Source organism: Myiozetetes cayanensis, unplaced genomic scaffold (assembly GCF_022539395.1).
Source record: "Myiozetetes cayanensis isolate MyiCay16 unplaced genomic scaffold, myiCay2020 scf33, whole genome shotgun sequence".
NCBI lineage: Eukaryota > Metazoa > Chordata > Aves > Passeriformes > Tyrannidae > Myiozetetes > Myiozetetes cayanensis.
The window spans coordinates 3,164,876-3,189,895 of NW_026087555.1; the positions used below are offsets into that span (position 1 = coordinate 3,164,876).

The following is a 25,020-nucleotide window of genomic DNA, read 5'->3' on the forward strand; positions in this document are numbered from 1 at the left end:
GAAAGATTGAAAGGATGTTAATATTTCTTTAAGATTATTTAACTGATTATTTTCCTGTAACTAGGTCTGAGAATAGATGCACAGGGACAGAAGATTAAAAAAAGATGTACCTGCCTGCTGTTATATTTGTACTGCATCTTTTGTGTGTGCTACAGTATGAGGAAAGGGGGATGTGTGTCACATCATATAAATATACACACTTCTGAAATAGGAATTCAAGAAATGCTGCAGTGTCACAGAAGAGTTGTAAGTTAGGTGGATATTTATTTATGAAACCCTCATCCAGAGAGATTCAATCTCTTTAAAAGAGGAGTTGCTCATGTAGCTTGATATTCTTGGTTAGCTTCCCTCTTATACACAAAACAGATTTTAAAATGAGGAAATTCAGTCAGTGCTTGGTACATGAGTAGGATACATTGAATTGAAAACCTCCCTTAAATTCTGAAAAATCAGGAGACCCATTTGCACAATTTCAAGGTGGTCTATTTTGAAATCATTACACTGAAAATATAGGGCTGTGTCACCAAAATATAGAAAGTGGCAGTTTTACTTGGACTAGGATGTATACTGCTACTGATCTTGGATGTTAAACGCAGCAAGAGTTTTTAAGCTCCAAAAGATTAAGCGTTCTAAGACCTGATTTGAGCCATCTCATTCACAGCTGTTTAGATTCCAATATGCATGTCTATATGCCAGTTACAAAGATGCTCAGATTCCATATTTAGTCATCCAGGAAGAAGTAGTTTCCACTCTTCTTTTGTTCCACATCCTTAGGAAGAGAAAAAAGGTCACCGTTACTTGAAGTAGTCTTTGGCAGACTTGAGCACAGTTAAAATAAAAGACACTAAACTCCTTTCTACTTTCCTTACTGTTTTTCAGCACAGCAAAACTACCAGGTCAGGCTTCATTTTGTTCCTTATTTTAAAAATCTGGCTTCATTAAACAGTCACGGCTCCTTTACTGTAAAGGTGCTTCTCTCTTACCTTGATGGAATTGAGTTTGTTTATTCTTGGTCTGTAATTGTTGGGGTCTCTTCTAAAAGTGATTTCAAGCTGAGATAAAAATTTATTCATTCCAGCCAAAAGAGTCTGTGGACTGTTAAGAAAGAAGAACATTTCAGCTACATTTTCAGAGTTTTATACTATACAATTACAGGCAGCTTTATCTCCACCCTGAGCTCACTGAGGACTAGAAATGCTGTATCTGACGTACCAGGAGGTGCTACAGTTTTAGTCAAATGCTGTCTCAGATACTCTCATCTTTTAGCAGTATCTCACCATGGTACTACAGGTCTTTGGCTGGTGACCTTTGCACTCTTTTTTTTGTATCCACGTGCCTGTGCTGGCACACTGGTTAATGTACAAAGGAAAAAAAAACCAGGTTGCACCAGAAGCAAAATATAACAATCATAACATACCTTAATGCTGAGGAACCGTTACGTGCTTGTGAATTTTAAACTCAAAGATGTTTTCTTCCAAGGAGTACCACCAAAACTGGGGTAGCAGTGGGTTGTAGACACTTGTAGACTAACGTGTTTACTTAACCTGGCTTGTGCTAAGTACTTGGAAATTACTCTGTTCTAAAAGCCTGGTTTCTAATAAGGCTGCTCTTCTAAAAGTCTCTGTAATCTACATGAAATTCTTTATAGGAACAAAAGCAGATATATCAAAAGGGACAGCTCTGAAAGAGTAAAACTCAGGTAAGTGTACCTGGCAAGTTGCTGTCAAGACTTACACAAGATCTGCACACAGGTAACCTTAGTACACTGCATTCTTTTAATCCATCTCAAAGTTATTTTCATAAGCAAAGTTCGCAACTGGTACTTTTTTTCATTCCTTACAATCAATGCCACTTATTTGTTCTCTGGTTATAATTTAGCTGTTGTGCAGTTGCTTAAGGCTGGTTTAGGCCAGGAGCTGGTCTAGGTCTCGGGGCATAGTTTGACATCCTAACCGAACCCTCAACTCTGGGTCCAGGCAGGTTCTAATGAGGGTCAATCTGATTTTCTTTTCCATGATTCAAAAGGAAAGCTACAACCCTCAGGATGCTCTTGGATCACTTGAAATGCAGTTTCTCTTTATTTTTGATGGTGATCTTGCTTACTAATCCAAGCAATCTTACCTGTTTGCCAGTGTGTTCTTGGAAGGAATACCATCAAAAACAATCACACGATCAGCAAGATATGTAGCCATGATAAAATCATGTTCTACCACAAAAGCTGTTTTTTTAGCATGGAGAATGAAACTGAAATAAAAAAAAAAGGTTAATGTAAGCTTATTGCAAACCTCCTGCCAATCTCAGTTCCCTTCCCCATGATGTGCACTTTACCGTTTAATGACTCTGGCAGCCATCAGACGTTGTTCAGAGTCCAGATATGCTGAGGGCTCATCAATTAGGTACACATCTGCAGGCTTACCCAGACAAAGAGCTAATGCCACACGCTGCAACTCACCCCCAGACAGTGTTTGAACCTATCGGTGCGAGGGGAACAAGGCCATATTTACTTCAGGTACAGGTCAAGAGTTAAAGACAAGTCAGGATGTTGTTTCAGGCAACTGATACCTCCTGGTCAATGATGTTTTCTATCTGGAGAGGTTTCATTACATCAGTTACAAACTGGGGGTGTGTATAAGCATCTCTGATCTTCTCATGCAGTAGCTGACGGACACTTCCCTGTCAAAAGAAAAATGCTGCCACTCAGTTTTATGCATCACAAGAAAACAAGGAGAAATAGAATTGATATTTTGTTCCAGGTATAAAAAAATATTGTACTTATGTACTACAAACATGCTTTTTGTAGCAAACGCTATACGTAATAAATAAGGCTTAAACATACTGTAGATTTAGGGCTGATTTTCTGTGGTTTGTAGCTGACATTTAGAACTGGGACCTCACCTGTAAAAACACAAATTTTATAGTGCAAATAAGAGTCTTTCCAGTATCTTCAAATAGGTTTCAGCTAAGGTATGACACATTATTACCTCCTTCATCGGGAGTAAGTCTTCCTGCAAGCATTCGGATAAAGGTCGTTTTGCCAGTTCCTAAAATAAAATGCAAGTTACAGATTAATCACTTTTTAATAATTTAGACCTCCAACAATTAAGTCACTGATACAAAAAAATATCAAGCAAGCTACTACGTGTTTTTTCGAATGTAAAAGACCTCTTAAAACTACCATAAGCTGGATTTGTAGCTGAGCCCACCAGGTCAGGCATTGTCCTGCAATCTCAGTTCTTATAATGGGGTAAAACAGACAAACAGTGCCATTGTTACCGCTCAGTAATGTCACATTCTCACTATTAGAGAGCAAACTCATGACATGAAATCTTCACTAGCAAACAAGCAGTTCAACCTGACTCAAATCCAGTAATTTTGAATCCTGGCTCCCAAAGTGAAAAAAGGCTTTAGGAGCATAGTTAGTGCTGGAAAAGTAGCTTCCAGCAAAAATTGCACTTACCATTTTCCCCTAACATCACCATAATTTCAGAATCTGTGAATTCTCCAGCTACTATGGATAGTTCAAATTCTCCCATCTTTTTTTTCATTCCTGGATATTTGTACATACACATCTTTTTAACCTCTTCTTCATTAGCTGTCTCAGCCACTTTAAATACCAGAGATGCATCTCGAAACCTTAGGTTTTCTGTTGGAACATAGCCATCTAGGAAAATGTTTATGCCTATGACAGGAGGGAAAAAGATCATTCACAAAGTCCTACAAAAACTAAGACAAGATAAATTTCAATTCCTGACTGTAAATTCTTTTCAGGTAAGGAGAATGCTGGATTTTAAATGGCACGCTAAAAGCAGCAACAAGACTTCCTCTTTTAAAGTGTGTAAATGATGCAAATTGAATGAGAAAAATCATACTAAATTTAAGTAGAAGCTCTTCCTGAAAACCCATTCTTAGTGATGTGTGTGGGGTTTAAACAAACTACTGCTGTTGGACTCACCAAGTCTCAGTGCTACAAGTGTGGACATTTCAGTTAAACACTACGTACCTCTGCACTGTGCAAACTCTCTCCTGCCCATTCTCTACTATTTAAAAGGTCTTTTGTGTAACTCCACTGTTTACAAAACAGCTGCAAGTATTAAAATTATGTCCATAGCAAAAGGAAAAGGGCATTTCATAATTAAGATTTCTGGGTTGAGTTATAAATTCAGGATGATGTAACACAAATTCTGCAGAAAAAAGCCAGTAGCTTTTCTGTTGCTGAACTGTAACAGGAAGAAGATATGTTTGCATAAGAGACAACTGGCATTTTGGTATCTTTTTGGGGTATGTTTAAAAAGAGAAATATGGCAAGAATTACCTTCTCTTACGCTGAAAGGCATAGTAACAACACCATAAGCACTTGGCACACCATACAGGCAGCAGATAAAGTCAGAAAGATAATCTAACACACTCAGATCATGCTCCACAACAATAATGTACCTGAAAAACAGAGCCAGAGAGATGCTTTTTTACTTCAATGCAAAACATTTTTTCTTTCTTTCTTACTCTAGCCTTGCATAAACAAAAGCTATCAAGGTGATTTTTATTTAATAGGTTTCTTTGCTTTAAACTAAATACATCTGTTAGTATACCATTTTGAGCAGTCAGCACTTCTGGGATGATGGACTGGTATTTCTTCCCTCTGTAAGCAGCCACATATTATTACAGTCTAGTAAAACATTAAAAGCTTGTATTTACCTGTCAGGGTTTATTAGAGATCGAATAGTAATGGCAGCCTTCAAGCGCTGCTTGACGTCCAGGTAGCTGGAAGGTTCATCAAACATGAAGCTAGTCCCAAAAGAAAGGATCAAGTCTTAGTGAATGCAAGTTTTCTGCATATTCAAACATAACATTTCAACCATTAAGTAAATGGAAATTAAAAATTATCATTATTTGTACTGAGAAAGGGAGACAAAACACGAGAATTATGTACACCTGCCTTGAATATCTGTAGACTGTCACATGGAAGTGTTAAAACAGTGTAAGTATTACTTTGCCAAAAGCTTTGACAAAGCTTCAAAAGTTACAAAAAATAAGCAGTCTGGAATACCATGCACTCATTCTGAGTCATCTTAAATTTAACATGAACTGAAAAGTGGAAAAATACTTTAGAATACCAGAAGAAGGACATCTTCCAGTAGAATAAACCAAACCAAACAATAAAACCCACTTGAAACCCACACCAACCAAAAAACCCCAGCCAAACAAAAAAAGACCAGCCCAAACAAAAACAAACCAAAAAATTCATCAAAGAAAAAAAACCCCAAAACCCATAACTCTTCTGATCTTGCTTTCTTGGTCCCACGGAGTCAGGAAACAGCACAGACTAGACAGTAATTTCCTGGTTGCAAGACAGGAGAAGAGGGGAAACAAGTTCCCAGAGGTGGGGAAGCATCTGTACCTTTGTTACTCAGAGAGGCTATGTGAGGTATGCCATCAAACTGGAAACATTTATGGGGGATGAGGGAGAGGTTATGAAGTTATGATGCTGAAATTTAACACTATATATACTATATATCAGCTATTTCCAATCAGATTAATTGAAATATATAAAACCCAGAGAATATATATCTGGAGTAAATATGGATCTCAGCTGATGAGTTGGCAAAAGAATTAAAAAAAAATCTTCAAAATGTTAATATTTAAGTATTTTTCAATATTTCAAACAAACGTATTATTTCTAACAATAAAAGTAAATTAGAGGACCATACTCTGAGACAGATTGTTAGAAGCAAAGTGTAACAGAAGTAAATTAAACGTACATATCAGCCTTCTGAATGCAAACAACTGCACAAGCAAATCTCTGAAGTTCTCCTCCTGAAAGGTCCTCAACATTTCTTTCTTTCAGATGGGTTAAGTCTGCAAATAAGTGGTTTAGATGTTATAACCAACACAACAATCCATATTTTTATTACCTACAGAAATGTGTGTAAGCACAGCAGACATCCTACACAGAGGAAAACAAGAGGCAGAATAAAGTTTATGTGGTATCAGTATCATAATGCTCATGGTGAGTCCCAGCAAGTTATGGCTTCTTTGCAGAATTATCTGTATGGCTGCTTCTTATCATGCAGAAGGATTACATTTGTATTTCTTTTTCCACCATATATTTGGTAAAGATTTCTGGCCCTAAAAAGAAACTATACCAGTTTTAAAAGGTTTTTTTTTGTCAGACCTGGCTGAAGAGTTATGATTTTCAGGAAAATCAAGTCCCTCAAACATTACAGCAAATGTTGGTGAAGCCAGTATTTTCTAGTCAGCTTAATAATCAGCAAATTTCAAGAATATATTGTAAATATATATAATATATTGTGTATATATAATAAAATGGGACTCAAAGCCCATGCTCATGGTGGCACAATGCAGCCCCACCTCTACTACTCAGATCTACCAAAGGGAATCCTGCTGTTAATTTAGCCACACCTAAATTTAGTAGCAACTAAATTACAAACACCTACAAAAAATCACCAGGGCAGGACTATGCAGATGTTCTTATTAATTGTGTTAATCTCAGAAGTCAGTGTTACTCCCACTGAAATCAGATATATATGGGCTTTAGGGGCAAGGGGGTGTATTAGGGTAATATTTTCTATATGCAGTGGTTCTCCCCAGAAGGGATGCTGAGACTTCCCCACAGCCGTAAGCAAGCGAGAGCACTACAAGAGCAGTGGCATTTTTATAGGTTTAAAAATAAGCACTTTCTACCATGAAGCAGAAACTGCACTAGATCCTGTTAACTAGCATATATCAATTGGACTGCCTTTCCACCAGGAAGTATTATTTGTGTGGGTTCAGATATGTTTACAGCCTGCCCTAGGCTTTAAACTAAAGTACTTTTACTTTGTTGTCTCTTTTGAAATTGGTATAATTTACATCTTCTATGACATTATAGTAACTTTGCCAGTAAATGTGAATTTCTCCAAGGCTTTGAAATTTGACTTTAGAAAATTACTTACCAAGCTGCTGACATACAACGGTTTGTGTCTTAGTTTCATCTTTTCTATCCAGAATTGATCCCACTGTTCCCTGCATAATAATAACAAAAAAATAAAATGTCTGAGAATACTGGATTTTTATATTGAATTATGCTGCTTAAATAAAACCTTTAAACACCAGAGAAGTACTACAGAAGAGGCCCCCAGCCTTCTATTAACTCATGAAACTTCTCACCTTTGCAGCTTTAGGAATCTGGTCCACATACTGAGGTTTAATGATAGCTTTCAGGTCATCTTCCAGGATCTTGGTAAAATAGTTTTGTAATTCAGATCCTCGGAAGTAAGTCAAAATTTCTTGCCAGTCAGGTGGATCCTGTGACAAAATTAAAGCCTGTGTTTACTTCCACCATTAAAAAACCATAATTTAAAAAATCTACTTTTAAAATTCTAATCAATACAGCAAATAGAATATGCTTGTAAGATTAAAAAAAACCAAAAACCAACAACAACAACCAAACAAACCAAAAAACCCACAAAACCCAAAAAACAAACCAAGCTGTTAAGTTGCTTCTGCAAAGTTTCCATTACGAAAAAAAAAGAATCATAAAATTGCAAAAACAAAGTTTAGAATTTTTTCCAGGTGTGACTAGACTTTAAAAAAAAAAAGCATTTTAAATTTGCACAGTTAAGAAGCTACTGAAGTGAATCTACTGCATGGGGGAGATGACAATGTGGATTAGTGTAACTACACTTATTAGCTATCTTGATATAGCTAATCCAAAGGAAGAGGATTGGACTGATAAATGCAATAAAATATGGCAATTTTCTCAGGAGTAAGTCACTGGCTGATAATAAGGAAAGTGCCAATGTCCTCACAAATTCTATTGTGTGTCCACAGATACAAAAATTCAGTCAAAAAACCAGAAACACAGCTATCTACGTTGCCAACTCTATTTTACTGCTGATACATACATCATATTTTCCAAGGTTTGGCTTCTGTTTTCCTGCTAAAATTTTCAAGGCCGTTGATTTTCCAATACCATTGGTTCCAACCAATCCCAGTACTTCACCTGGACGAGGGATAGGCAACCTGTACACAACACAGATAACTCTGGATTATTTTAATGCCATCAGACACCAACATTTGCTGGTCAAGTAAATGTTTTAACACATTTTCAGACTTTCTGATTATTTCAGCCTACTTTGTTTACTTGCCAACATATAATTCAAATTAAATCAATTTGCCTTAAAAATAGAAGTTCATAAGAAATATTTAAGGGCAGTCTGTTTTTTTAAACAGGGCCCCTGTCAAATGAACACTAACATTTATTTCAGTATAATACTTTTTAATAAGAAAAACGTATCATTCCAAAAGCAAGCTGCCACGGTAAGAACCAAAAACACTTTGATATGCACTGTGTTTAAACTGTCAAAAACTTGAAGTTTTTTGTCTCTTTTATATTGATTTGAAAAACAAAATACCTGTGAAGTTTGAAGGCATTGGCACAATATCTATGTGTTGTTTCTTTCTCCAGGTTGCTAGGTAAGTTAACAATTGACAAGGCTCCAAAAGGACATTTCTATAATTGAAATAAATTATAGATTATTAGTGCACAAACAATTTATTAACAAAAGACCATGTTCTCTACTGCACCCAGCTGTGCATTTACGTTTTTAAATGAACTTCTATCAAATTTCATTTACAGGGTCAATTTGACAAAAAAATTCTGTATCAGATTTTTCAAATTAAGTAGTCAGTAATTTAGATTGTCAGCCTACAAGTAAGGCACACTGCATATATTCTCCATCTCTTTCACAAAAAACATATTTCTCCTCTGGGGGTCTACAGACACAAAGAAACCAACCCAAACAAAGTCTATCAAAGCCACAAAAAAAACTGTTACAACCCACACCCTGCAACCCAACCAGCTCAGTAAATTGACACAGTTGTTCACTTTCTACAAACAGTAACAATTAACTGAGTCTGATTAGTCCAGGAAAGAAAACTATCTTTTCAAGTTACAGTATGCATTACTAAATATAATAGCAAAATAAGGACAAGGCAGCATTTTAAATAAAACAGCCAAATTTTTACCTTGATGCAAATACCACAACCAATACAAAGTGTTTCTGAGATCCATGCTATTTTGCTCTGTGATGTGACTTCTATGCAAAGTTTTCCTGGTGAAAAAGAAATAAGATAAGGTCATTCAAGTTTCTGGTGAATCAGAATTCTTGCCAGTACTATTAAATTTCACAGAGGAGCACATAACATGAACATTCACTGAAGCTTCAGATCTTTCAAGGGCTTGAAAAGTGCCATTATTCCTAGAATTGTCCATGCTTTCAGTGACAATTCTAAAGGCTTTATGAAACAAAAGCTTGAACGACACACAAAAACCCAGCAATTATAAAAAACATTAATTTTATTAGAACTGGATTTAAAACTTCTCCAGTCGCTTAAATACTTATGTTAAGTTGTCTCTCTTACCCATTCGAACCACAGGACAACTCTTCTTGCATTCCTGACGACATTTCTTTGGCTTACACTTGTCATGGTTGACTATAGCAATTCTTGTTAATTTGTCTGCCATAATGCACAATTCAGGGTTAAACACATACACCAATTATGAGAAGGAGTAGAGGGAGTCTTCCAGATCCTAAGGGAAAAATAAGAAAAAACCTAGAAGAGACCATGTTATTGACAGCATAGAAAACATATCTGAAGTTATTACTAGCAGAATTCAGAGATGAAAAATGCAAAATAATTTGATTTCTCTTTTAAGCAACAAGGCAAACAGGGCAAAGTCTCAGATACAAGTAGTAAGAGTACAGACATGTAAATAACTGCAAAAAGTCTTTAACATCAACTTTCTATCCCATTACTATTTCTTCAGTGTAAAAATAAAAATGTGATTATATCTGGAAATGGATTTGTTTCCAAGAAAAACATGTAAGAACAGAATCTATACTACTGCAAATTTCAGCTTCACAACATTGTGTAAAGCACCCTTCTTCACACTACAGTATCTGTTAAAAAGTCAAATTGTGACTACAACTATTACTCCAAAAATATGATTACAATATACACTTACAAACTGTATCTCAATATTCTGTATTACAGCATTAAAATACACTACAATTTAAAGCAGTTCTAAAAAAGGAAAATTTGTAGTTACATATAAAAAAGTAAACAAGGCAATGTGAGCAGAGATACGTGATGAAGTCTGACTGATCTTGAGCTTCATTAGGATTTCAATAACTACAGGTACATTATGCATTTCGTAATATGACATCAATGCCTACAATATATTTCAATAAAAATAAGCAAGATTCTTTATGAAGAAGGTAGGAAGGCTCCACAGGCCGGATGTATGGGCCAAGGCCAATGGTATGATGTGCAATATGGCAAAATGCCGGGTCCTCCCTTGGGCCACAACGACCCCTTGCAGCACTACAGGCTGGGGAAGAGTAGCTGGGAAGTGGCCCAGCAGAAAAGGACCTGGGGGTGCTGGTTGATAAGTGGCTGAACATGAGCCAGTGTGTGCCCAGGTGGCCAATGGTATTCTGGGCTGGATCAGCAATAGTGTGGCCAGCAGGACCAGGGCAGGGATTGTACTGGTGAGGCCACACCTCAGGTGATGTGTCCAGTTCTGGGCCCCTCAGTACAAGAAAGACATTGAGGCGCTGGAGCAAGTCCAGAGAAGAGCAACAGAGCTGGGGAAGGGTCTGGAGCACAAGTCCTACAGGAAGCAGCTGAGGGTGTTCTTTAGGCTGGAGAATAGGAAGCTCAGGGAAGACCTCACTGTTCTTCACAGCTACCTGAAAGGAGGCTGTGGCAAGGTGGGGATCAGCCTCTTCTCCCAGGTAAAAAAATGACAGGACCAGAGGAAATGGCCTCAGGTTGCACGAGGAGAGGTTTAGATTGGATATTAGGAGAAATTCCTTCAAGAAAGGGGTTATCAAGCATTGGAAGGGACTGCCCAGGGAAGTGATGGAGCCACCATCCCTGGAGGTATTTAAAAGTACAGATGTGGCACTCAGGGACACAGGTTAAGGGTTGGACTTTTCCAACGTAAAAAATTCAGTAATTCTATGGAGTACTAGACAATTAAATATTCCTAAAATCACAAATAAATGCATGCAGAGAAGTGAAATTAAGACTTGTATTCCTCTCTACGACAGCCTCTTTCCTTGCTTAGCTGTTTGTAATGTGCACTGACAAGCACTGGATTGTACTGGAACTGTAGAGCACTTTGTACTCAACAGTTGCAGCACAGGGAGGGAAGGACAGAGAATTTTAAATCTTCATAGATAAAAAACGGTGGAATGTGTTTTAAAGTAGATTTATATTTCCTTTACTATATGCACTCATAATACTGAGAATAACAACCATAATTTCATCTTCCTTTGAGCAACACACACCTAAGGACAATTCCCTCCACTCACTCCTGCTATAGAATAAAAGAACAACTGAATTATGACAAACACATTTTTTTAGGTCAAAAGAAAGGCCACAAATAAAGTATAAAGCATTTCCATTTCACCACCACTAAATAAAGGCAGCCTTACAGATGATGCCAATTCAAAATCATCTCAGTGCAATATGTATCAGTAGTTCAATGACACAACAGGAAAGGAGTCTTGAAATATTTCAGGTTTCCACAGTCCAAAGGTGCAGCTTCACCCAAGAAAAGGATTCCAATATTTTTTAATTAAAGGAAGTATTTTCTGTTGGATGTCCAGTTCTTTGCTTCACCAAACTAAAGCATCCTGCAGTAGTTTATAGACTATACTTACTACATACAGCTATTATATGAAGAAAGGTTGTGACTTTCAAATTCCTGAAGGAAGAGACCAACATCTAACAATAAGCAAAGGTCAGAAAAGCAGATGTTATTGTATCTTGAAATCCACTACTACCATAGTTATGAATATTTTAAGTGGTTCCTTTTTAAAGTGGTAGTCTTATTCCTCTTTTCAATTTCCAAATTATTTTTAAACTAATATCAAGAGGTAATTCTTCGTCAGATCATATAAATGAACATAACTAGTAGTCATGCTGCCAACCTTATTGTGGCAGTTTCTACTTTCAAAATTTCAATTTTTTTCTTTAATACCTTAAGTTTCCTAAGCGAGAAAGTCCTACCAACGTAGCTGATGATTTAAAATGACCATTAATAAAAATTAAGAAGTGATTCAACAATTCTTCACTGTCAGACCAGACTGATAAAGTAGGGCTGAACATTGAAATTACATCCCTACACCAGGCCAACAGACAGGGAATAATGAGTTTGCAGTTCTCACTTTAATAGATAAGAAAACAAGAAACTGAAAGCCTTATTTTTAAAGACTACAAAGATGTTTGAGTCAGGGTCATTTTCTTGGGGACAGATACTGGATTTTGTCATTACTTCAAAAAAAGATACATTCTTTGGGAAGAGACCCCAGTGCTTTTCATTGAAATCCTATAGTTTACAGCGCACAGAGTATTTGGGGGTTAATCACCCTCTGGTTTCCCAAAGGAAGTGCCTGGACCAGCCTTTTCTCCAACGAGACTTGAGCAGACAGACCCTACTGTATCTTCCAGGCAGGGCTCCAACAAGCTTGAAACCCGTTCTGTGACTTACAAAAGCAACTTCCAGAAGACAAACCTGTCCCAGCCCCCCACACTCTGCTCAAGGCTCCTGCCTGAGCAGTGCCGATAGCAGCCCAGACAATCCCTCCCCTCAGTCACCCACCGCTCCAGATGGTGTTTAACCTAAAGCTCCAAAGCAGAAGAGTGGGATGGGGGCATACAGGGTGAAACAATCAGTTCTTGCCACCTTTCTCAGCAAGCTTTCCCACCCAGTCTAGGCAGGATAATCCCATTGAAGTTTGCACTCAGCAGTGAATCAACCCCTGGCTGGTAAGTAACAAAACAGCTTAAGTTTGGGGGGGTTTTAATTCTAACTCACTTACATGGGAAAAATGCCCATTTGCGGTGAATAGTTTTGAAGGGGCCACAAAAGTAAGTATGTGCACCTTTATTTATACGCATTTATTAAAGTACTCAGTGGAGGCAAAAAGAACTAATGAACCAGCATGGAGACATACAGTCTTGCCTCCCTGCTCCCATCTACATGATGAAAGTGTCAGTTTATCCAAAACTCTCCAGTGCTCTTGAACTTTTTTCAGAAAAATAATATTTGTGACTTCTGTCACTCCTGCAATATTTCCAGGACTGTGCTGATGTCTACAATGTCAACTGGTAATTTCTACTTAGAAGCAAAATAAACCAACTGTCCAAACCCAGACTGAACTCAAGTTATATTTTTATGTGCAGTCAGTTGGGTGGCATTTAAGTTGACATATTGCATGGGATGGGCTGATTCAAGGTGTAGTCAGCAGAACTCTCAAGACACTGCACAGGTCAGCAGTGCTACAGCACAGCACACCAGGAACTGTTCAGGGTAGTCAGCACTTAAGGGGGCAGGAGAAACTGGTACTCAGAAGCATTTAACTTCGTGACTGCATTTCTCCTTTTCAAATCAAGAAGAACAGAACAAAAACCAGTATGAAAATATCAATTTGTTACTAACTACACGAGTAAAGCACTGTTTCGAATTACTGAATGACTGTAGTGGCAACAGAAAATCTCCCCAGAATGATGGACTGACAACACAGGTGAAAGAGTGAGAAAATGAATAAAAACTGCTGGCAAAAGAAAACATTCTAAAAACCTTGACACTGTCTTTTATTGAAGCCCAAAGCTGCCCACTAAGTCATTTAATACAAAAAGTAAAACATGTCTGAAAATAAGACATAAAACATTTTATCACAATTCGGCATTCTTGACTGTCTGACACAGCTGCTGCATGCTCTGACACACCAGATTAAAAAAAAAAAGAAGTAGCACATATACAGGCCTTGTTATCTATCACAAAAGGCAACAGAAATATACAATCTGTAGAACAAGTGTAACATACTTGTATTAATATTTATTTCTTTCACAGGCACTGGACCTAAATTAAAATTTACTAAGGCAAGGCAATTATGACCAAGAAGGATTCGTAACTGCATTGAATTATTAAACTTAAAGAATCACTAAAAAAAGTAAATTACGACTGACATCGGAGCAAAGACTGTTCAATGAAAAGATGCGAAGGTCTCAGTTCAGAATTGTGCCATACTTTAGTTCTTCTGCACAAAAACTGAACATTTTATAAAATTACGTTCCATCAGGACCTCAAAGATAAATGCTGTGGAAAGAAGTGAGGATGAGCAGCATTTCCAGTTTCCTTTGAAAACAATTAACCTCAAGAATTACCTCTCAATTCTGCTGCTGATGAACTACATACAGTCACTCCGTAACAAGAAAGTTAAGAACTAGAATGCCCAAAGAATATTTAAATGAAAGACAAACCAGATTTTCCAACTGCATATGGAAGATCACTTCACTGCTAAGTGTCAAAGCAGAAACAATAGTAAATGGTACAAGAACAAATAAAATCCACCAAGAATTAAGAACTAGTCAATGCTTAAGCTTTTGATGCTTGTTTTTGAAATTGAGATGATGCAAAAAAATGAAGTTTAGACATGTCCCAAATTTACCTACTGTATTAACTCATTATGTTACTCATAGGACACGACATGCATACGAAAATACAACATTAACATGAAAGCATATGGTCAATTATACTGATGCTGCAGAACGAGTGGGTGTGTTTAGGTGGTGCTGAACACTATTAATTATCACTTGATCTTTAATATTTCCTTTAAACATAAAGTGAAATGCGTGAGAATGAACCCATTAATTAGCAATCTACCACAAGGAGTATTTCTTGACCACTTCCTTAGGACTGGAGTTTAGGCAACCACAGCAGTGAAACTTGGATTAGGACGTGAAAACTGTCACAGGCACTCGCAGGTGAAATGGCCAAGTGCATTCCATAGAGAAAACACCATCATGGTCCTTGAGAAAAGCCCTGCCAAGCTTTTCTTTAGTTTTTACACGTATGTTGTAAAAAACAGTCCTACCCTTTCCACATTATGGCACTCGCAAGAGGCCTCGATCTCCTCACCGCCCCACGTGGGTACCGGCCTCTCCCCAGAGCTCGAAAAACATGGCTTTCCACTCCCCACCCCCCGCAAAAGGAGGAAGTCCCCCGCTTTCCCAGGAAGAAAATGCCGGCATTCCCTTTCCCAGAGCCAGGTGAGGAGCCCTCGCAGCATTCCCAAGGAAGCCATTCCTGCGGCCGGGAGCAGCGGCAGGGACGGCGCTCCCTGACGCCAGCTGGCACAAAACCCAAGGCAGGCGGGATGACGCGCCGCGTGTGCGAGCGGTGCCGGCCCGGGCCGTGCCCACGTCGCCATTGAGCCGCGATTCCCGGGAGCCTCCAGCGCCGAGGCCCGCTCGGAGCGCGGGTGAGCCGAACCCTCTCTCCCGCGGTGGATGGGGGCGAGGCCGCCGGCCAGGCGGCGGCGGCGGCCGGGCCGGCAGCACGGCAGGGGGGAGGGGGACCCCTTCCCTAGCGTGCGGGAAGGTGGCAACTCCCTGCCAGTTACTCACCGGGAGCCGTGCGGGGGAAGCGGGGGCGCCGACGGGGGTGGGAGCGCGCGCGGCGCCCTCGCGCCGGGGCGGGGCGGGGGGTTGGTGGGGAGGGAGCGGCGTCCGGTGATCCCGCGCGCGGGCCCGCGCGCGCAACGTGCTCGCTCCGCCGCCACCCGGCCAAGATGGCCGTCGCGCCCGAGGGGCGGGGAGAGCAGGAGAGGGAGGGATGGGAGAGCGCCATCATCGTGGAGAGGAGGGGAGGAGAGAAGGAAGGGCGGTTCGGCTCTCGCCGTTGAGACTCTGGGCTGTGGGGAGGGAGCGGCGCCTCCCGGTGTGGGGCTCCCCGAGCAGAGCCGTGTTGACCCATGTCCATGCCGGGTTCCAGCACAGAAAGGTCTTGCTGGCCTTTTAGCCCGCGCTGCGTAGATGATCACAGGCAGCAATAACAGTCAGAGCGGGTGTTTCCTCTCTCAAGGAGAGGCGCTGCCCTTTCCTTTCACGGCCGCAGTTTCGGCGTTCGGAGCCGAGCTTCAGTATCGGACACCCCCGGGGACTGCTACGACACGGAAGGCACTGGGACGGAACGGTCCCGCTAGCCTTCACCTGCCCCGGGCAGCCCGTCACCTGTACCTGGCACACCGGGGCTGCGCGCTCGCCCCCCTTCCCCTCCCCCCCAGGGGAGCACTTCCAAGCACTAGCAAGAGCCCACCACCGGAATTCGCATTCCGAATCCAACACTAAGCACGCCCAGCGGTCGCTCCCGCACACGAGTAACCAACGCAGGAAGCTCCAGCGGGTCTCTTTCCCCGCCCCTGGACGCGGATCCTGTGAGGGGCGGCCCCGGCGCCTGAGGGAGGGCGGGGCGGCGCGCGCGCCCTGCGGCCTTTCACCGCCGCCTCCGCCCATCGCTGCGGCGGCGGCTCCCGGCGGGATCAGGTGCGAAAGGTGGGAAAGGTGGGAGCTGCGGCTCCGGAGGTGGGCTGAGGGGAGGGGTAGGGAGGAAGAGGAGGGATACCCAGTGCAGGCGGGAGCTCGGCAGGCTGAGGCGGTGCCCGGATCGGGGGCTACCCGAGCGAGTCCCTCCCGCGAGTGTCTCGGGAGCGGGAGAGCGGGGCCCCGGAGCTGGGGATCCAGCGCGGCCGGGGTGTTGCTGCTTTATTATCGATATTTAAACTTTTTGCAGGCCTGTGGGCTACGGAGTTGTAAAATTCGTTAATTAAGCAAGAAGTGTGTGGGGAGGGCTACCAAGGAACGTGAGCGAAAGCAGCTCCTCGTTTGTCAAAGCTACTTCATCCTCTGGGTGCTGTGGTTTTCAAAGGCGGCTTCCACCTAATGTTTACACTTCTCGTGAGTTGTAAAGAAGTGCTCGAATCCTTTAATGAACTGTTTACATCCTTACCAGGTAAGTTTGGAAGTCTTGGCTTTCACAAAAGAATATTAAAAAACCCACAATATTTATTTAGATTTATCAGGGATACACGTATAAAATCGCTAATGTAGTTCAATTGTGCAGTTGCTTTAAAAACCCTTAGTTTTAGTGAAATATATTTGTGACAATGAAAGACTAGTAATTTTCAGTAGTAGGCTTAAAGTGATGCTCTGAAGGCAGAGTAAAAATAATAAGTGTTTAGAATTGTATTGAGAGAATAATCTGAGAAGCTGAACATTCAGGTGAACGTTTGTTGCAATAGGGTGCTACTGAATGCTTACTGTCAGTATTAAATGTTAATTAAATATTAGTAATTTGAATGTTTAATGTTGTTGTTTAATGCTCCATCTGAATAAAACATAGTAAGCATAATGAGGGTCTGGTTTTTAAATATATCTGGAGATCTTTAAAGGCCTTAAACCAGCAAGGGTCCAGCCAAAGAAAATGAGAGCAGGGAAAAGAGCTTGTGATGTAAGATGAATAGTGCAATTAAGAAAACCAGGGAATCTAAGGTATGAAATTTCCTTCTGTTATGAAGAACAGGAAAAACAGTCATGGATGTTGCAAAAGCACTGGTGTAGTCAGTGCAGCCTTTGTTCAATTCTCTTGGAAAACCCGTAGTCAGATATTTTCTAAAACTCACAAAAGTTATATGATGATGAATGCAATCAGAGTAGGTGTTGGTTTGTTTTTTTTTTTAACAGCAAAGCTAGCTGAACTTTGATCCCCTGAAAGATTCTGAGGAAATGGTTTGGGAAGGGACTTTGTCAGTAAGTAGAAGACAATTAAAATCAGTGTGTGAACAGGAATATTTTAGTGTGGTTTAAGAGCAGTCTGGATTGAAGTTCTTTTTTGCAGTAGCTACTGCATATAGTGAGAAAGGAATATAAGTTGAGTTTTATACATTTTCTGCCATTGTTCAAGCTACTGAAATGTGGTCTAAAAATATATATATATTTTAAGATCTCATACAACTGGTTGAAAAATTGCTTTTGAAGCTGACTTGTAAAACCTCACTTTTAAACTGGGGTGTCACAAAGTGTGCTCCTGGTGAGTTCAGCTTTGAATGTGTTTTCATTATATTCTGTAGTGAGGAACACAAAATAAATATGCTACCAAATTGGAAGCACTGTACAACTCAGGGTTGGAATTCAAAATGATCTTGAGAAAATAGGTAGCAGGTTGGAAATCAGTGTACCTAAGCTCAGTTAACAAGAACTGAGGGAGGAAGAGAACACAGGGAAAAAAAATCAAAAGCCTGATTAATGGAAAGGCTGAAGTGAACGGTAAACAGTATCCCAAAAAAGCATTTGAGAACTGTAGTGCATAGTAAATTAAATATAAATTGATAATATGTTCTTTCAATTAGACAGGTGTTATTTTGCCATGTTAACTAGTGTGATTGAAGTAAAGTGATTACTCTGTTGAATAAGGGCCTTAGCTAAAATGGCATGTTTATTTTCTTAAACAATAGTACGTAGATACCTAGACTCTGCAAGAGTATTAGGTTTATAAAAACTTGATTTGTGAGGGAAGCTTGAGAGACATAGGCACACTAGAAAAGAAGAAACAAAGAGCAGATTTGGAGAGGGCCCCCACATATGTGAAGGGTTGCTACGTAAAGGCCAGTGATTAACTAGTCCTGGAGTTCTCTGTAGAGCAGCAGCAGAAATCATGGTTGTTTCTAGAAAGTGATACTGTTAAGGGCAGTCTGGTCTCTCAAGGGCCCTTATGGGTGTGGGTTTGAACAGTTCTGTGTGTAATAACTTGGTGGAATTAGAAACTTGAACTGGGGAAAATTGCTTTGAAATCTGCAAGGTCCCCCGAGGCTGGATTTTTATGGAGCTTTAGGAGGAAAGGCCTGTATCCTTTTGTGTCTCCTGCTCAGTGTGTTATGGGAGGAGTGTGTGTGTCCTTTGCTTTCAGAATAGCACCTTCTAAAGGCATCTTGTGCCGGTACACTGAGTGTGCCCCATCTGGTTTGGCTGTGAAAGGCAGACTGTCCAACCATTTCAATCCGTTTCACTCTGCGTGCTTGCTAAAATATCTTTAATGGCTAATACTCCACAGGGATGGGATGTTCTCTGGAAAAGAGCGAACTTCTCTGAGGAAGATGGTGAGGGATAAAGTTATAGGTGGGGAGGGAAAAGCTCATCCACTGCTTTGTCTTGATCAAAGGATGTGCATAACCTATACTGGAAAGGGGCAAAGTGGAAGTGTGGCCTTGATCATGTCATTAAGACATTCATATATATTAATGTTGCTAATAAGGAAGCAATGGCTTGTTAATAATCTTTTGGAATAACTGAGTTGGAAAATTGGAGGTGTTTCCAGCCAACGCTTCTATAGATGTGGCGTGTCTTTCCAGTTTTCAGCATGTGCCAAGAAGAAGGGTCTCTAGAAGGGTTAGTTGTTTTTACACAGCCTGAAAAAGCTGGGAAAAGTTTTATTAGGTGACTTAAATTACATTTAAAGCCAAGTGTCTATGTCTTGCTCAAAATTAGGTACTTTTACTTCTGCTAGGAAAATGTCCAGAATTGTTACTTGAATGAGCTGCTGCTGCATTATTTTTCCTTAGCTATCTTGTTCCTGAACTAGTTAAACAGGAGTTCTGTCATAAAAATCTGACTCAATCAGTTCAACCATTAAAGATTTTCAGTCTTTTGCATCACTAGTACACACTATGTGGTTGATTTATTTGCCAGCAGTGGTTTGGAGTTGGAATTTGGATTTTGAGTAGCTTTGCCAGTTTGATAGAAGGAAACAAGCTCAGTTTAAAACATTGGAAATCTTGGATGGTGTTTCTTGCTTTATGTTTCAGACCCCCAAAATGATTGGTTCGAATTTTTGAGTGCCATTACAATACAAATCCTGGCAGTGTTAAATTATTTAGAACTTTTCTCTGTGCACTGAAGCTTATAAGAAATCTCAACACTGTTGTCTTAAGGGATTCTGCAGACTTAAAAATTCCAGTAATTTTTTCTGAAAGCATGTGTAATCAACTTTCTGATATAATCTGAGTGAACAGGGTGATTTCTGTGACTCATTTTGGTGAGTTTTGATAGAATGTTTACATACTTCTGATGTTTTAAAGAGTGGGTATCTGACAATAGCTATTTCTAGGAATGAACATGTGAGTATCAGATTTGGAGTTTTTCATTCATTTTCTCTTGAAGTCAGAAGAGATCGAAGGCTCGCTGATGATGATTTTCAGAAGATGTTTTATATGATGTTTTTGAGATGTGATCACTTGAACTAAAATGAATAACAATTTTACTTTGTGAGGTTGAATTCTCTATTTTCAAAAGTGGTTTCTATAAAAATATGAGAATTAAATGAATGCAACTCAACCTTTCTTAGTTTATTGCCACAAAGTAAAAAATAGAAAAGTTTGCACTAGGAGGTAATTTGAGCTTTAAAATTCATGAGTCCAGAAAAATACTCTCCCCAGTGGTTAATAAACATAATCTGAATTTTGGTGTAGGTTGAGGGTTGGACTACATGATTTTTGAAGGTACCTTCCACCAGTCTAAACCATCCTGTGATTCTGTGAAAAGGGTTTGGTTTTGAAGTAGCTATGAACTTTTTTGTAATTTTTTTCCAAGATTGTTTTGTATTCTTAGAGGATTAGACTACTTGTGACGTGTTGGTTTAATGAAATCACTGTTAATAAATTTAAAGTTGTATTAAGTAGCAACCAGATATATACAGGTTTGTAGTGTCGCTGATTCAGTAAAGAATTCTTATTAAAGCTGTGTTTTAAGGAGCCTATTGTAAATATCTGATAGAAGTGTTAAATCAGATAATGCACTATTTAAATGCAGTGGCTAGGGAAAACATACGTGCTAGTGTATCCTTAGAGGAATAGCTAAATGGATTGTCAGTTTAGTTTTTTTAATAGTTCTGTGTAGGGGTTAACAGCGGGTCTTTTAACTCCCTAGAAGAAGAAATTGACTTGGGAAACTTTCGAGTGTGGCCTTGAAAATAAATAAGTTTTACACACAGGCTAATTGGGGAGTGAGGGTGGACTGTGAGTCCGTAGATTTGGTATGTGAGAACCACAGCCTTGTCCTTGGGCATCTCCAGGTGTCTCACTATTGCTGCCAAGTGTTTCAGTAATGATGAGTGGCCAATTAGGATGTTATTGCTTGCTCGCTACTTACTTACTGCTTACTTGCTGTTTTTTGAAAATGATATAAAAGGAGCTGGGATTTTAATGAAGAAGAGGCCTTTTCTTATGTTGCCCTAAATCAGCCTTCTTATGTGTTTTTTATTGGACTGTCACGACATAACAGCAACAGTTCTGATGGTTTTTTTGAACAAAACTTATCTACATTGGCAAGGACTTTAAAACATCTTGTTGTATGAGGTTTTTTTTTTTATTTGGATGGCATTAGGATTACCATGTCTGTGAACATGTATGTGTGATATCTGTAGGATTAATTGTGTAGTGTTCAACTTTTCTGAGAGAATGGTGTTGGAATAAGATTTTTGTTTATGGCCTTTTGGGACACTTGCTGTTTCAGTATTTAAATTTCACTATACATACAGTAGTTTATTCAGTTTTTTTATGGTAGTTAGGGCTGCAGTTTTGTATGAGAAAGTAGAAAAAACCCCTCAATTCTGTCTCAAGTCATATGTATGACAATTTAAAAAAAAATTAAATAGCCAAGGGCCAGTAGAAGGTGTTTGGTGCAGTGAGTGATGTGCACTACAGAAGTCAGGTTTTCTGTGTCCCACAGAGAGTTTTTAGCTGCAAAGTTATTAGTACACAGAAAATCTTGTCTCTACCTTGTGCCACTTCTGTAGTGGGTGAGGTCTGGATCCTGTGGATATCAGCCTGGTTCGGTACCTTATTTGCTCTCTGGGTGAGGTACTGGAAGATTTTTTTTGACAATAGCAGAGCACAGTGTGATGTGATGCATGTGAGCAAAGGATGAGAAGTCACCTCTAATTCCCTGACTCGAGCACTGTATGTCTAATTTTAAGCTTTAATGTAGTTCCTTTCATGGAACTTATTCTTCTCTGGAATGCTTTTGTGTGTGTTGTTGTTTGTTGTTTTGTTGGGTTTTTTTGAGGTACTTCCTAGAAAGTAATAAGGTGTTCTATACCAAATGGGTGCCAGCATGATTATGTTGTAGTGTATGTGGTGGTAGTCTGGGTGTTGAGACTGTCTGTGATTACTTGAGCAGTGCAAGTCACAGGTAATGATTCCAGATGAAATTGTGAAGTTAAGGAAATGAACCATGGATAAATGTGGCTATAACCAGTTGTCACAAATTAGAGACTACACACTTTGTTTAAACTCTCATTTCCTATTTTTAAGGAGCAGTATCTCCAGGACAGGCTTGCTGTAGTTTCTGAATAGGTTTCTGAACTTGCAGATTAAGTAAAATTTTTAAGTGTATGTGGAAGGGAGGTGGAATGAAGTTGTATTGTTAGCCTTTAAATCAACAAGGTCTGTACAGAACCATAAAAACCAAATCCTGAACCCCTGACTAACTCTGTATGTGTAAATTAGAATGATACAAATAAAATAGGTCTAATGAATGTTCCAAGTATGTGTTGGATTTTTAAGGACACAAAATTTATGTATACGTGGAACCTCTTATACTACTTATATTATATGTTTTTATATATGTTACCTTATACATGTATAAATAAAAGGTTCTACAGACATGCAAAAATATGTGCATGTATGTGTATATGTATAAACCATATATTCCATAGGCTATTATCTAAGTGTGAGGCCAAAGAATTAAAGGGTCTGTGAACAAACACAAGCCTTTAATTTTCCCATTAAGCCAAAAATGTGTCAACTAACTCACTGCTGTTTTCTCTTACTAGAAATGACCACCCCAAACAAGACACCACCTGGTGCTGATCCAAAGCAGTTAGAGAGGACTGGTACTGTTAGAGAAATAGGCTCACAAGCGGTTTGGTCCCTTTCATCCTGTAAGCCAGGTAAAATCCTACTATCTCATGTTAACAGATGTTTTACCTATTTTATACTAAACTGAGTTTTTTGTTTTACTTGCACAGTGAACAAACTAAACCATGTGAGCAGAAACCCACCCAGCACTGTGTAGTTGTTTCTATGCTTTGGCATCTTGCCTGGGTGTCTTCAATTTTTACCAAAAAGCAACTATGCAGTTGGGTGACCTAAATGTTCTGTCTAAACTTTGTGTGGACTTGGCAATTATAGTGTAGCTCCCTAAAACCCTGCAAATAAAATAAAACTACTGTAAATAGCCTTGAAGTGCAGTTAATGATACCTGCTCAAAATATCTGAAGATCTGTATTCTTTTCCTTTGGGGTGTTATATTTGCTATTTCAAAAATAGCTGTTGGGAATTTATCTTGTATCTTGCTGCAACCTAAAGAGAATGATCTCTTTATGTCATAATATTGTGCTCAGGCTGAACGTTTTTGGTCTGATATCCTGGAAGCTTACTTGGAGAAAAAATATCGTGTGGTTTTGTTTCTTAAACATGGGGAAAGTAATTTTTTTATTGCAGATTCAACTTCAACTGCTACATTAGAACTGCAACTAGTGTGGGCAATCAATAAAAGGTTGTGATTAGTAAAAGGACAGATAATGAAGAGATGGAAAAATATAGATTTGGAGTTGTTTCCTTAAATGTGATGGCATTAACTTTCAGGAGCACTGTTTTTCCCATCTGTTGCTTGTTCTAGCTAGTAACTTGAAAAAGCAAAAATACTTCAGGAGGCTACTTGAAAATGTTACATTTGGCTAAAATTTTATAATAAATGAATGGTCTCTGCTAATGATTTTGCCTTAGTTCAGCAGTTAAATGACAGAATAAGTGGGAAAATCTAACTGTTAATTAATGTTCTTACAATCAATATGAATTACTACTTAACCATTTGAAATTCCAGGACATGTTGACATGGTTTCACACCCCACAGACTTCAACAGTATTGAGTTTTCACAGATTCCTCTGTTTTAGTTTTGTGTCAGAAAAGCATAGGCACAACTGGGGTATCTAGAATATTTCCTTCTATGTTATACCTTGGGCTACATTATTTTGTAACAGCTGAAGAAAAGCTACATTTGCATCAGGGAAATGGAATATTCAAGACTATAACATGTTCTTTTTCTTAGGGTTTGGAGTGGATCAGTTACGAGATGATAATCTAGAAACTTACTGGCAGTCAGATGGATCACAGCCTCATTTGGTGAACATCCAATTTAGGTATTAAAAATACTCCCTATGAGTTAGGATGTTTTATATACCTTTGTGTTGATTACTGTTCACCAAGACAGGAATTTTGGAAGTGAAAAGACTCCATCATTAATCCTGTTACCCAGCTGCTAAGAAACCAGTTAGATGGCGTTTATAAAAATAAGATTTTCAAATGTAATGATTTACTAAATGCCTAAATAAGCAATAAAAAAACCGTTTAATAGTATGTCATTTGTGACAGCGTCACATTTACTTACCTAAGATGACTTTTATCCAAACTTTGTCTTTGAGAGTAATTTGAAGGATAGGTGATTGTTACAACAAAGTCGTGTATAACCTGATAACTGAGTTTGAGAAACCTTTTTTATTCAATTCTGTGTAGGATGCTTTCAGTACTTTTTCTTTAACCAAACTTAAGATGATGTTAGATGTTTGTTACCTTTCTTTATTTGGTTTTTGGAGAACTCCTTGGTATAACAAGAGAGCCCGTATTTGATAAGCTAAACAGAAGCTTCATTGCATACAAGGGCTTATTTGGCATCTTGGCCCATTTCTTGGTATTCTGACATTTCTGAAGGCAGACAGAGGAGAACAATGAAAATCAACTGTGTGTACATGACCTAATGTAAAAAACCCACCTTGTTCTGTAACAGAAATTTCTTACAAATCAGTAGACACACATATTCATTTTTAGAACATTTAAATCCTTAATTATTGCAAGCTAGCAATAACCTGATCCTGAATATTTTTCTTTATGATGCTTATGTAGCTTTTGTTGCTTCTTGCAGAAGGAAGACAACGGTGAAGACACTGTGCATTTATGCAGACTACAAATCTGATGAAAGTTACACTCCAAGCAAAATCTCTGTCAGAGTAGGAAATAATTTTCATAATCTCCAGGAAATCCGGGTAGGTCACTGAT

General features: G+C 39.1%; 2 protein-coding genes across 8 annotated transcripts in view; one reads left to right on the forward strand and one right to left on the reverse strand.

Annotated features, from left to right (window-relative positions):
• Positions 1-244: 244 nt before the first annotated feature.
• On the reverse strand, positions 245-15,628 carry ABCE1 (ATP binding cassette subfamily E member 1). Of its 2 annotated transcripts, XM_050327394.1 has the most exons (18): positions 15,481-15,628; positions 9,421-9,589; positions 9,025-9,110; positions 8,412-8,509; positions 7,902-8,019; positions 7,165-7,302; positions 6,951-7,020; positions 5,757-5,853; positions 4,693-4,782; positions 4,313-4,434; positions 3,458-3,679; positions 2,982-3,041; positions 2,837-2,895; positions 2,563-2,673; positions 2,329-2,471; positions 2,122-2,244; positions 984-1,095; positions 245-769 (listed from the first exon to the last, which is right to left on the reverse strand). In XM_050327394.1, exons 2-18 carry the CDS (start codon positions 9,521-9,523, stop codon positions 722-724), a joined length of 1,800 nt encoding a protein of 599 aa, XP_050183351.1. In that variant the 5' UTR covers positions 9,524-9,589; positions 15,481-15,628; the 3' UTR covers positions 245-721. The 2 variants fall into 2 exon arrangements, with proteins under 2 accessions (XP_050183351.1, XP_050183352.1); XM_050327395.1 differs by lacking the exon at positions 15,481-15,628 and having other exon boundaries at positions 9,421-9,948.
• Positions 15,211-25,020, forward strand: part of ANAPC10 (anaphase promoting complex subunit 10) — a 50,019-nt gene continuing 40,209 nt past the window's right edge. Inside the window, exons 1-5 of one of the 6 annotated variants that reach the window (XM_050327410.1) lie at positions 16,301-16,398; positions 16,646-16,864; positions 22,739-22,855; positions 24,017-24,107; positions 24,887-25,007. In XM_050327410.1, coding sequence (XP_050183367.1) covers positions 16,795-16,864; positions 22,739-22,855; positions 24,017-24,107; positions 24,887-25,007 — 399 coding nt within the window. In that variant the 5' untranslated portion in view covers positions 16,301-16,398; positions 16,646-16,794. Of the gene's footprint in view, positions 15,336-16,283; positions 16,408-16,538; positions 16,865-22,738; positions 22,856-24,016; positions 24,108-24,886; positions 25,008-25,020 lie in introns of those variants that run through there. The other 5 variants (XM_050327411.1, XM_050327415.1, XM_050327412.1 and 2 more) reach the window with 5 other exon arrangements.